General features: G+C 33.4%; 1 protein-coding gene across 2 annotated transcripts in view; it reads right to left on the bottom strand.

The window, feature by feature from the left end:
* The window catches only part of LOC131437820 (trace amine-associated receptor 1), a 149846-nt gene that overhangs the window by 6405 nt on the left and 128995 nt on the right, over positions 1-14446 (bottom strand). Inside the window, exons 6-7 of one of the 2 annotated variants that reach the window (XM_058607422.1) lie at positions 5069-5197; positions 4375-4500 (exon numbers count right to left, since the gene is read on the bottom strand). In XM_058607422.1, the coding sequence (XP_058463405.1) occupies positions 4375-4500; positions 5069-5197 (255 nt within the window). The remainder of the gene's footprint in view (positions 1-4374; positions 4501-5068; positions 5198-14446) is intronic. The other variant, XM_058607423.1, reaches the window with a different exon arrangement.

Genomic DNA, 14446 nt, shown 5'->3' with positions numbered 1-14446 from the left:
CTCACAAGCCAAGAGCTTCTTTTCTTAAACCAAACAATAATCACATTCTCAAATTGAATGGCTTGGAATTGACATGGTCTGATCAAGCTAAATACTTAGGTTTAACGTATGACAAAAAACTCACTTTCAAGGATCACATTGAAGGAATCCAGGCAAAGTGTAATAAATATATTAAATGTTTATATCCTCTTATAAACAGAAATTCTAAGCTCTGTCTAAAAAACAAATTGTTAATTTATAAACAAATTTTCAGACCAGCCATGCTTTATGCGGTACCAATTTGGTCAAGCTGTTGTTCCACCAGGAAGAAAACGCTTCAAAGGATTCAGAATAAAATTCTGAAAATGATTCTGAAGCGTCCTCCCTGGTTTAGTACAAATGAGTTACACAGACTCACAAATATAGAACCATTAGATGTAATGTCACATAATATTATAAGCAAATTCCGACAAAAATCGATGCAATCTTCAATTGAATCGATTCGCTCTCTGTATTAGTTAGTAAGTTAGTATATAAGTTCCTTTTCCCCATTACACAATACAAGTAGGTTTAGAATTTTCCCTACACAAAAATCTCAGAATTGCGGAAGCAAATGATGTCTTCATGGTAATAACCAAATCATATATATATAACAGGGCTGAAAAGTCACCACTTGTGGCTGAACACCCAATTTAAATCTTAATAATTTAATTTAAAAAAAAAAAAAATAAAAAAAAAAAAAATAAAAAAACAAAACAAAAAAAAAAAAAACGATACGTGCTTTACCCAGTAGAAACATCAAGTTATCGACCAATTAGTTTACTTTCTTCTATCAGTAATTTTTTTGAAAAAATCATCTTGTTGAGAATGATGTCTCATATAAATGAGAATTCAATTTTTTTACCAGAGCAGGTTGGATTTCGTCATGAACATTCAACTGCTCATCAACTTGTAAGAGGGGTTATCCACTGGAGTTGCTCTTCTGGACATAGAAAAAGCATTCGACAGTGTTTTGCGCAATAATAATTAATAGCAAAAATGTCTGATTTCCAGTTTCCTATTTATTTGATCAAAATGATTCAAAATTCTTTAACTGATCGTACTCTTCAAGTTAGCTATCAGAATTGTAAATCTGAATTGCTACCCTTACACCTGCTCGTACGGGTAGTTCCACAGGGTTCGAGCGTAGCTTAAATCTTGTATAATATTTTCACTTATGATCTTTCAAATCTACCCGTTGGTTGTCAGTAATCGCTATTCTGTGACGACACAAGTTTGTTAGCCACATGTAGAAATCTAAGCGTGATCTGCAGTGGCCTACAAAGAAGCTTAAATATTTTCAGCGATTATCTGTTAAAATGGAAAATTAAACCAAATACAGCAAAAACGAAATTAATTATCTTTAATCATAAAATCATAAACCAAGCGCTTCTTTTCTTAAACCAAACAATATCAAAACATTATCAAATTGAATGGCTTCAAATTGACATGGTCTGATCAAGAAAAATACTTAGGCTTAATATATGACAAAAAACTCACTTTCAAGGATCACATTGAAGAAATCCAGGCAAAGTGTAATAAATATACTTAATGTTCCTCTTATAAACAGAAATTCCGAGCTCTGTATAAAGAACAACTTATTAATTTATAAACATATTTTCAGACCAGCCATGCTTTATGCAGTACCAATTTGGTCAAGTTGTTGTTCCACCAGAAAGAAAACGATTCAAAGGATTCAGAATAAAATTCTGTAAATGATTTTGAAGCGTCCTCCCTGGTTTAGTACAAATGAGTTACACAGACTCACAAATATAGAACCATCAGATGCAATGTCGCATAATATTATGAGCAAATTCCAACAAAAATCGATGCAATCTTCAATTGAATCGATTCGCTCCCTGTAATAGTTAGTAAGCTAGTAAGTAAGTTCCTTTTCTCCATTACACAATCCAAGTAGGTTTACAATTTTCCCTACACAAATCACAGAATTGCGGAATCTAATTCTGTTTTAATGGTAATAAGAAAATTATGTATATAATATAGTCACCACTTGTGGCTGAACATCCAATTTAAATCCTAATAATTTAATTTTAACTCATATTCCAATGAATATTTATTTAAAAAAAAAACGATGCGTGCTTTGTTCTATTTCGTACACGCTATAAATAAAACGAGACGATTACGGATGTCTGCTACTAGTGTATTTCTAATAAATTCAATGAATCACTCTATTCAATTTTTTGCGAATTCCGCAATGCGAATAATTATTTAGGATTATGAGTAATATGAGAAAGGCATCATTACACCACTAGGTGGATTGAAACAGGTTTTATTAATATTTGTTATATTTGTCTTTTATAAATAGAAGGATTTTCGAAAATTGATGAAATATTTTTTCCTAACGTAATGTTGGAGAATCACGTTTGCAACGATTCTGTACGCTATGAATTTGCTGCGAAGTCTGTTGAAACAGAAAGACCAAATTCCACAAAAAGAATGTAATGCCAAGACTTTGTTTTTTTATAGTTTGAAAATTTTTTGACTTCTGTTGTATATACAGAAACTGCAGTAAATGAATGGTCCGATATCGAAAATTTTTTATCATTAGATGAGCTTATCGCAACATAAATGGAACAGTAAATTTTTCAATTACACTTTGTTAATGAAAGTTATTATCAAAAACGTAACCAAAAGTCCAAGCATAAATTATCGAAAACTTCGTATTGTTGACATATCTTTAAATTCAAAGCGACGACATATGCATTTTTATATACCAATAGATTGCATTTGAAACCAGCTATATATTTTAGGAGAAATCAATTTCAACTTTACTGAAAATTTCTCAAAAAATTCGATATTTTTACAGAAATTTTAGAATATTAGAAGTATTTGAAGAATGCTAAATACAGCTAAGCATGATCATAAATTTTTAAAATCGGACTTCTAACAGCTGAGATATGGCCAGCCAAAGTAAGCGTTCCTACTTTTTTTCAACAGGCTTTAGTTGGAACTTTTTATAACACCTTTGAGTAGAATATTCGGTTTCCCATAGTTTCAAATGAATTTTATTCCGAATGAATTTATCATTCTGATGGTAATTTTTGGAATTGGTCTAAAAATGGCTGAGATATAGTCAGTCCAAATTAGTGTTTCCACTTTTTATGGTACCCTTGGTGGTCCGCGTAACTTTGTACCCCCTTGGTATTCGGAGTGTTTAGCTGTATTTTCACACCCTATTCTAGAATAGTTTTAGTAAAAGTAATATTATTACAGCAATTTTGTTTAAGTTACTGTACCTCGGGAACACCAGTATGTAGCAAAATTTTGCATCATGCTATCGTATTATCGTACAATTGGGTAAAAAATTATTTAAAAAACATGCTACAATTTTCCAAATTCCACCTATTTTTAAAAGACTAACATTATTCCTCCATCTTTACTTAGAGTGCAATAATATTTTTTTTGTTATCAGCCAAAAAAGATCAAAAAATGAAAAATATAAAAACACTTTCTTTGATACATTTAATTTTTATGTTTCTCTTTCAAAATAAAATAAAATTTATTGTTTTGACAGTGTAACATATATTTTTTCCATATAGCCCGATATACTTCATTGCTGAAGATACAAAACTTATTGAACCAACCGTTTATTATAAAATTTCCAAGATATTTTTGGTGTAAATAGGCCCTTCTTAAATGTTACGCTAGAGTCAAAATTGTTAACCGATGATGAAAATAGTCTTTTTCAATTATGAATAATGTTTATGCAAAATTTCAGTCGAATCAAAATATATAAAATAATTCACCATCGAATTTAAATGGAATCGTTCTAATGTAAACTTTATGCAAGTACCAAAAAATCAGGGCATTTTTTTTCTATGTTTAAAGTTACCAATTACCATCATACAGGCAATTGGAAACGTTAAACTTAAAAAAATGAAAATAGATTTTTTGTCACTCGTACTGATTTTATGAAAATATCTTACATCCAATATAGGTGACATTGATTATGTTCTTTGGACACTTTTACATTTTTTTCACATCGACAGAATACAATATATACAGAATATTGATCAAAAATAAAAAATTACATATCTTTGAATTCAATTTTCACGATATAATCATATCAGTAAGTTCCATTTCAAATTAATATGACATTGAATTTTATTCTGATTTGAAATTCCGAATTGAATAATGTATAAAACAATATTATTATTATTATTATTATTATTATTATTATTATTATTATTATTATTAACTCAATCTTTAAATACAATAATCAAGCCAAAATATTCTCAACAGTACAGCAGCGGTTTGAGTCAAACTTCAGTGAAAAAATAATATTTAAATTTTAATACATTTAAAATACTAAACATACTTGAATACTAAACATACCTTCGATGCTAACATATCTCGGCAGATCCTTCGAAAACGAGCGTTCAACAACCAGTATAGAAATGGGTTCCAAAAACTACTACTTAATGCTATCCATGTTACGCAAAAATCTATTGATGGTGGTATCTGGAATAAAGAGAATATAAATTATGAAATCAATAATTTCAAAGATTTTTTCATTTATGTTACTATCGCGTCACTTGAAATGTTCCGTAAAACAAACACTTATCAATGCAAATGTGCTCATCTATGGCACTCGTTGGATTGTTCGTTGCAAATAGTTTTGAAAACATTCGCACTAGCATCACATTTATCCGCCAACGAACAAAAACAAACTGATCTTTTCGAATGGTATCACATTTTCTTTCTCACCACATGGCACCATTACAGTTCAACGAACTATCAATTAATTTGATGTCCTCATGTTCCAGATGCAAAATGATATCACAATTGAATCTGGTCAGACACATACACACGGACTAAAGCAGAGTAAAAGTGCACTTAAGTGAACATGCATTGCAAATATACACATTGCTCGCCATATTTTGCAGCAAATGAATTTAAATTATTCTCGAGAGTGTTACGTGCAGATCTGTGCTGTAGAACAGCAGCAGGATCTGGCCCTACTGTTTCTGCCTCGAGTGACTTACAAATGCGTAACACAAATTTATGCGCTTGCCGAACCCTCGCTTACCTTTGATCCAGTACAGGTTGCAACTATCTCCTGTATCGTCCAGGGGGTGACAATCACTATAAAACCTAATGATATAGCCGCCATTGTGCGTGAAGTTGATCCGTTCAGTCTCTGTTCGTGTTCAGCCAGCTGCAAAATTTATGTTGTAGATAGGAATGAGAATAAAAATGGACATACATTTTCTGCAACATATCGATAGTCCATCAATAATAATACGAAAAGGGATCTTCAAAGCAGATGTCATTGTATAGTGAAATTTATATAACGCAGAACGCGTGCACTCTGACAGAAACATTTGGATTTTATACGCATCGCTACTAACGAGCAACAGCGGGAGAGAAAAAATGAAAATACATGAAATAGCGAAACATGAAAATTTCGCGAGAAAGTCCCAAAGGAAGGACTCGAACCTTCACTCTTCTCTTTTCCGGAAAGCCGCAAAAGGAATTTTTGGAAGTCCAATTCAGTTGAATAAGTAAAAATATTGAGTGCATGATTCACACTATAAGATGCACATGAAATTATTAACCAAATTTTGCACAGTTCCTCATGGAAGTGCTTTATTTACATCATGTAAATAGTGTACACGAAGAAAAATTGAGCTTGTTTAAAACAACAGAACAGTGATTTGATTTTTTTTAGAAAAAAACATATTGACAAAAAAAGACGAATACATATTTGACAATTCATTTATTTGACACGGCTCAAGATTTAGAAATATAACGGAGCCGAAGTTTCACCTTTAATTTTGTTACTGGATCTTGATGTAGCGCGCTTCCTTGGAGGAGAAGTGTTATCCAGCAAGGGTCGAGGGTCAAATGAACCGGTCGTAAAAGACATTTGTCACACACGTATTTGTTGATAACAGTATAAAAAATCGTGTTTTACGTTCCTCCCAAGCAATGCTTTGTCATGCAGCGCTCAAAACTCCTACTGCTGGAACAGGGGAAAAAGTCGCTTACCCAAAAATATCGATATTTCCGTTAAAAATGGACGGGTTTTAACAATCTATGGCTTGTTTGATAGCTAATACCGTGCGGAATCTAAGTATGAAAACATATTCTGTTTTCAAGGTCAATTGTGAGAGATATTGTCAAAAAACTGAAAATTTTGACATAAAACTTTGTATAACTCAAAAAGTAAACATTCGATCTCAAAACCATTCCATAGCGTTCAGGGTAACGGAAAAACCTTTCATTTGCTACTAGTTTGATCAAAATCGGTCCTGCCATCTCTGAGATCTCGACCTCTTTGTTGACAACACACATACAGACCCACACACATTCATTTGCTCAGTTCGTCGAACTGAATTGATTGGTATATGACACTCGGCCCTCCAGGACTCCGAAATTTTTTCTAAAGTCCAAGAGCGAATTCGAAGTTTTTTATATTTATATCGAATATTAAACCCAAAGTTTAAACTTTGGGTTTTGCAGAAAATAATTTCGCGGTTAGTAATGTTTTTTTCTGAGAAACATGTTTTAATCCACCTAGTGATGCAATGTTGTTTTTCTCATATCACTCATATTTTCACAAATATCACCAGAGAATTCTAGTATCTGGACAAAAATCAATTGCAGCTTTTGGGACCATAAGACTTTTCATTTGAGTTTTAGATTGTGGAAATCAGTTCAGTCGTTTCTAAGAAATTCAAGTGAATTCCGTTTTGGAGTTTTTGACCACTATTTTCAGTACTCCCGGAACCGGGGACTGGGAATTAGTATAGCCGAAGTCTGTTCTTGTGGACAGCAACTATAGTTATAACATAAGCTACAAATTGAAATAGTTTCGAACCAAATTTTGAATTGATTTTTTTCCTTTTTTGTTTGTCGTTCTAAATAATGACTGCAATTCCAGAAGTCGGATCCGGATAAAATTCAATAGCAACCTATGAGACCATAATACCTTTCATTTGAGTCTGAATTTTGAACTTGAAATCGATGAAACCATTTCTGAAAAGAATTTTTTTGACACTCACAAGAGGTGTATGATGTGAATGAGCTTAAGGTTAATACCTATAATCGAAAGATTAAGCTTAAGGTTAATACCTATAATCGAAATCGAAAAAAATTCTTAATTTCGGAGAATTTTCGCAAACTGCAATTTTTTTATTAATTTGCAGTTCGCGAAAATTTTCCGAAATTAAGGAGTTTTTTTTCAAACTTTTATAAAGCTGACTCTGAGTTAGTCACTGAGCCATAAATGTGAAAGCTCAGTAATTATGTGCAATAAGTGCATGCATGCATGCAAGCGAATGAGTTTGAAAAAAATGTGGGCTACTATCGCAACTGGAGTCAGCAGTCTGTACTGTAATTGTTTTAATTTATGAGTTGTCGAATAAAACCAGCTGAATGATGGATACTGCACCTTTTTAGTATTCATTACTGGATATAAATCTGTTCTGTAATGACTTTTTCTTATTATTCTGAAACGTTTATAAAACAACATGTTGATGAATACCAAAAGCTACTGCCAATCACAGAGGATTTGAAACCCGAAAAACAGCAGTACCTTTCTCAAAATACTAATTGCATGAATCCTCAGCGAATTCGGTATTGGTGCGTTAAACGTCTCTTCATTAGATTTCATTTTCATTCAAATCACCATTCTGATGAACGTTCTTTTCTTGCCATAGGAACGAGTTTGCAATGAATTTGAACAGTTTCCAAGGAAATGTTATTGTCCTCATTCACCACAGGAAATTACTCTCATTCACTTCTGCCCAAAACCAGAAATTTTGGACACTGACAAAAGACACAAGTCCAATTTGAGGAATGAAAACTGCGCTGAGCTCGTTCGAACGTGGTATAAATGTCTCACAATATCAGTTGGGTGGTTGCGAGTCCGTCATCCGGAAATCTTCCAAGCGAGATTTCAGCAATCAAAAGTCGATTATTGTGAATAATCACCGAATGGTTGGTGGCGTTGGCTGATGTTATCGGTTTTTGTGCTAGAAAGTGCACGAAAGGAAAGAAAATCTAACCGTTTAAAGTTTAGGTCGATTCGGTCGAAAAGTGACAAAAGGGCGATCACATCGAGAATTGGCTAAGTCGAACCACGAGTTTCGATGTTAACAACGTTGTAGGTGTGGTAGCGGGAGCCCATAAAGATGCAAAGACACTTTTTTCGACTACCAGCCGCTTCTGCTTGGCTGGTCCGTATATATTCAAATATGCAGGCTAGCTGAAAAACGATGTCACCCGAGCGAGGTACTGTGGCTGCGCTCTAGTAACGGACCTCCCGTCGATGCGAAACGGGATTTCAGGATACGGGAACAGAGCGTGAAAGCAATGATTTTCTATGGCAATAAATTTATAGTGTATTTTTGGGACGGAATCGATGTTTTTGTGGAAGTAATTCTATTTGTTGTTCAGCATGGTCATTCATTGGGCGAAAACGTGATCTGCATATTCGAATGAACAGGAAATTGCCATTGGCCTGGTTTGCCTTTGAATTAAGAACTATTGGGTCATAATAGGAGAAACAATTACTTCTACTGCAACATTTCATTTTCTAAGAACCTATATAGAGATAAGCGTCACTTTACTTAAAAAATGCGCTTTGAGGTATTGATAATTGAATTTCATAACCGAACCTGAATCTGGATATTTGATATTTGATTATGTCTGTATGTGGCATATGAATAAGCAATTGTGCTAATAACCTGCTTGAATACCATGCTATACTGCTTATCTCGAAAATGAAACCATTTTGCAGGCCTGATGTACCAGCAGTACGTGAAACCATCCTTCCGGAATGCGGAATGTTGAGACGTTCTGATATAGTAGCATTCTGACGAATCTTGTGCCAATGCTGCTCTTCTTACTTTTAGTACGTAAAAAATATTAAATAAACTGCAAGCCTATGGAACTAATTGTAGTAAAGGTGTCAGTTTCATTGAAGTAAGCATAGAACAAATGGATAACTACTCGAAGACTGATTGATGTGGTGGCCATATCGGAGTTTTATTGTTATTGCACATATATTTACAATTGATTCTCATGAAATGAATATATTAAGCTACATATTGACTTTTATCTTCCGCCAGGTGTTAGTTTTCCATTTTAGTTGTTATTGCTGTTGAAACAATTTCATTCTGACGTAATCATTCTGAAAGGCGAATATCGGACTCTTCTTGTTTACTTTCTTTTCCGATTTTTTTTTGCGCTATTACTAGATCGACAACTATAAGAACTAAAAATTTAAAGAGTTTCCAACAGTAGATAAAGTATTCATTCAAATTCCACGCCATTAATATTGTGGTTAGAACGCTATAAATTAAAGCAACCTATTTTAACGTTCAGAATTCTCAACACCTAAGTTTTGCAGTAAGGGAAAAAACCTCTACTGTTCTCGTTTCTCGATGCTCAAGGAAGTTGCGTCGTAGAATTTCATTTTGATAAACGCTTTGCTCCGTCATGAAAATACACCTTTTGAGCACATGTGTGATTTTTTTTATTCCTATATGAAAATCAGGAAAATAGTTATTAACAATCAAATGCGGAGAAAAAAATCGGTCAACCTATCCCAGAGCCGGGGTAGATTGGCCGAGTTTTAAAAAAATATGTGAAACACATCAATTGTATCAATAAACGTTTTCATTAGTTAAAAAAGTCTGTATGCATCATTTTTATTATGTACGTGAAAAAACTCGCGTTTTTAGTTTTGAAGTCTTTTTTACTGTTTTGGAATTAGTTTTGACCGCATTAGTAAACTTTTTCAGTTTCCTTTCTACCTTTTCCTCCACTAGCGTTCGCGCTTACGCTTGGTTTCATTTTTTACTGCTCCAGTGATGCATTTATTAAAGAATTGTTGAAATTTTGGAATAATTCGGGATTCACAACCTGGACGCTCCTCCGAATCAGCCTTGGGGAGAGGTCTGTTATTTTCAGGATGGCTGCAGTAGATTCTATACTGATCGACGAGTTTTGTTCGGGGTTGGGTCAATCTGCGAGAAATCCTGCCAGGAACTCTAAATGCTAAAAGTTTTGATGGCCTTTGATGCATACAATATTGAAATCATATTTCCACCTACAATTTCCAACTTTTAATGATTCTAATCTCTTGTTTATATTTGTCAATGATTTTAATTTATTTCCATTACTTATCAATATAAACATACAACGCAATTCCGTCCAAAAAAAGGATAACATTTCACGAATATCCAAGTGCACTTTACTCTAAGCCAAAATTACAACTCGGCCAACCAACCCCGCACAAAACTCGGCCAACCTGCCCCAATGAATGTTTTCTAGAACAATCACGATTAACAAATATAAAAGTGAGGTTATGCTGAAAACCAATATGCCATTTTGTAAAGTTTTGAATATTACTTTACAAAAACAAAAATTTACTCACCAGTGCCGAAAAAGAAAAAAACGTGCTCCTGCCATGCTCCACCAAAATCACAAAAAATTCTGAAAAGGCGCACAATAGCCTTTTCAGAAAAGCTGCTCTGCCAAACGGCCGTTCGGCCAACTAGCCCCGGTCTCCCCTATTTGTTTTAGACTACTATTGAATTTTATCCGAATCCGATTTCCGATTCCGAAATCACAGGGCCATTGGTGCTAAAATTTCAAGGGTGTGTTTTGCCTTTCTCATATAGAAAGGCTATGCAATCACTGTGAAAATCGACTTTTTAACCGAATGTCATATACCATTCGACTCAGTTTGACGAACTGACCAAATGTCTGTGTGTGTGTGTGTATGTAACAAAAATATGCACTCACTTTTCTCAGAGATGGCTGAACCTATCCCATAGCCTGCTATTGAATTTCATTCCGTTCCGACTTCCGGTTTCGGAGATATAGGATGATATGTACCAAAAAAATGGAAAAAAATATGCACTCACTTTTTTTCAGAGATGGCTGAGCCGATTTTACAAACTAAGATTCAAATAAATGGTATTATGGTCCCATAGTTTGTTATTGAATTTCATTTGAATGTGACTTCCGGTTCCGGAGTTATATGGTAATATGTGAAAATTTGAGAAAAAGTTTACACTCAATTATCTCTGGAACAACTCAACCGATTTTCGCAAATTAAGATTCAAATGAAAGGTCTTCAATATCCTGAAAATTTGTAGAACATTTTATCTGGATCCGACTTCCGGTTTCGGAACTAAGGCGTTATGAGTGGAAAATTAAAAATTTTATTAGTATTTTTACACGAACGATGGTTAAAAACAGGTACAAATCCCATAAAACTGTCTGATACATTCTTCTAGTTTGCAGAGCTTGTTAGTTTGAGGGCATGAAAACAATTCGGCACTACTGGTCCCCTCTTTTTCTGTTCCGATAGCACCAAAAGTGGAGAAGAAAAACTCCTAAAACTATTTCTCTGTGATGCTTGAACTGATTTTCACAAATCTTGATTTGAATTAAAGTTCATACTGTCTTTAAAGCTACTGTGAAATTTCATCCGGATCCGACTTCCGGTTCCGCAGTTACAGGGCGATGAGTGTCAAAGTTTTCAAATCGCCATATGGAGTGCCATTATGTACAACACCGAAAGAAAAAGAAAACGAATACACAAAACGAACAAGGCGTGCTTTGTTCTATTTCGTACACGTTGTGTAGTGATGTCAATAATAATAATAATAATAATAATAATAATAATAATAATAATAATAATAATAATAATAATAATAATAATAATAATAATAATAATAATAATAATAATAATAATAATAATAATAATAATAATAATAATAATAATAATAATAATAATAATAATAATAATAATAATCTTACTACATGTTCTATGCTGCAGCTTCACGCTGTTTCGTTTGTCAGATTCCGTTTAATTGGTTTAATCGAAATAGAGCATGAGATAGTAAGTATAGGTTTAACTACGTTCAAAACTGTTCCATTTTGTAGGTCATATTTGTTGGTAGCAAGCGAACCAACTTCGGCTATTCCGTTTATATAAATCCGGTTTCGAAAGAATTGGAAATAGTGATTAAAAACTGCAAAAAGGATCTCGCTCACTTTTCTTGGATCGATTTTCACAAACTTATAGGTTCAAAAGAAAAGTCTTACAGTTTCATACGGAATTCCTTAATTTGTTGTGGATACTACTTTCGGTTCCGGAACTACAGGGTAAACAGGATTTATGGAGTTTGTCAGATTAGGTCCGAGCAAATTTTCCTATTTCTATTCAATAAACAGTTGTTTTTTGCGAATTTCACGGTTATATTTATGATGTAATGAGTAATATGAAAAAGGCATCATTATACCACTAGGTGGATTAAAATAGTTTTTTTCTATAAATGGCGAATTGCTTCAAACTAGTAGGTAAATTCTTCTAGTCTGCAGATTTTATTTGTGGTTCTCAAAAACTTACAAATAGTACGTTAGGCTTCATTGAACGCTTCAGTCATAATTTCCAGAACTCTTATAGGGTAACGGTATCCCCATTCATCTCAGCTCCGGTTGTAATCTCATATATGAAAACCATTCAACTAGTCCACATCTCTTCATCCATCATATAAAGTTCATTGCATGCTCATAAACTTACCAACACAATGCTTTACTTTATCAACGACATTATTTCTCAAAGAATACAATCGGAATCATTGCTTTTACAAATAATATTTCATACACTTAGTTGTCATTTTAGAAGTCATCAAATATTTTCCAAGAAAACGTATTACACAAAATATGTCAAAAATAACCCTGTTGATTTGTTAATCGATTTAATAGTATCTTCACGTTAGTGCTGATATCACGTGCCATATCACTTGATATACCATACAAATTTATGTCAACGCATATCACCATTTCTGTACGATAACCGGGATATCATGAACGATATCATGTCGAATTATCAAAATTCGCGACTAACAACAAGGATAATGGCATTGAACGCACTCGTTTATCACTTTGAGAGTGACAATAAACATTATGTTCTTGAATTTTACAACAAATACTGGCGTTCGGACACCAATGAATGCGAAACTTCAATTATTGATTGAATTTTAAGCGAGAAAAGCAATATTATTGATCTTATTTTCTAATGATAAAATTCAATGTTACAACTTGATTGTCAATTGATATCATTTCGTTCATATGTGAACACTTCGACGTGATATGCATATCGCCTCGGTATATCAAGTGATGTCACGACACGACGTGGCTTCACACATAAACTCAAGATTACTAGATACCATACAAACATCTGCAAAATATTTTATCATGGCTCCTGAACCGGCGAACTGTTAAAAAATATCTATTGTTTGCCTCTTCAGTATGAAATAAAAAACTGGAAAACTTATTTATTATTCATAAATAAAAAGATAAACTAAACTCAAAACATGAGTTCTGTATGTGCTGTTTATGAATGTAAGATCTGCGATGAGATTTTGTTCCATTTTTCAGAATCTTTGATCATGGCAAATTGTGAGTAAGGATAAAATATCAATGGTGGCACTCATGCCAATTTATAAATTATTCATATGTTATTATGGGACTACAAACAAGCTGCAAAACCAGAATCTTTTGAAGTGGAACACATCTTTATTTTCTATATAAGAGAGCAAATTAGAAATTCAAGGGTAGAAATGTGATCAGCTTTTGAACACTTACAGCTCAGTCAATTAAGTTTCAATCAGTAATATTATTTCATCAATTGATTGAATATATTTCTACTTATGGATTTGAATGTTCATAGCCATGTATTTCTAATTGTATATCATTGAAATGTTTATTAATAGCTACCAGTGTCCTATTTTGTCTGCTAAAAATCTCCGGCATACCGGATTTCCCTGCTATAAACGACGGTTTTGAAGGAGTAAGCGAAGGAGTATGGGAAAGCATCGCTCTGATTGGTCAATTGATGCAAAAGCGAAGCTGTTAGAAACACGCGAATCTATAAACATAAGCAAAAATATAGCTATCGTTTCAGTCCTACGTGTAACATGCTAGAGGTAGGTTGTTGCTAGACAGCAAGCCAAAAAGTGCCATAAAACAATTTGAAGCTTGTGTCATACGAGTTTGAATAAAATTCCATGTTATGTCGTATTCGCCTGAGAAATTTGCAACTACTCCAGGGTAAATTTTGAGTGCTTAAGATTGATTTTTAATTTATATAAGATGAACTCGATTTATAATGAGAAAAAGTTTATCGGTTCAGCTCAAGAAATGATTATGGGAGATCTTTTTCAGATACCTACTTACGTGTGAAAGTAGTGTCATAGTTAACGGAAATGACCGTCATCAGTGTGTAAATTGATATGTGATCAGTATTTTAATCCATGTGGAAACCAAGCGTAAACGATTCAGAAGTAATTATCAGCAATATGCCAAATGTCTATGTGGGACTTTTGCACCCATAACTCGGTCATGAGTAGAACAAATTATTATACTAGAGGATTTAGTA

Source organism: Malaya genurostris, chromosome 3, assembly GCF_030247185.1.
Source record: "Malaya genurostris strain Urasoe2022 chromosome 3, Malgen_1.1, whole genome shotgun sequence".
Classification (NCBI taxonomy): domain Eukaryota; kingdom Metazoa; phylum Arthropoda; class Insecta; order Diptera; family Culicidae; genus Malaya; species Malaya genurostris.
Note: the sequence above shows the minus strand (reverse complement) of the source record. Positions and strands in the feature narration are given on the sequence as shown.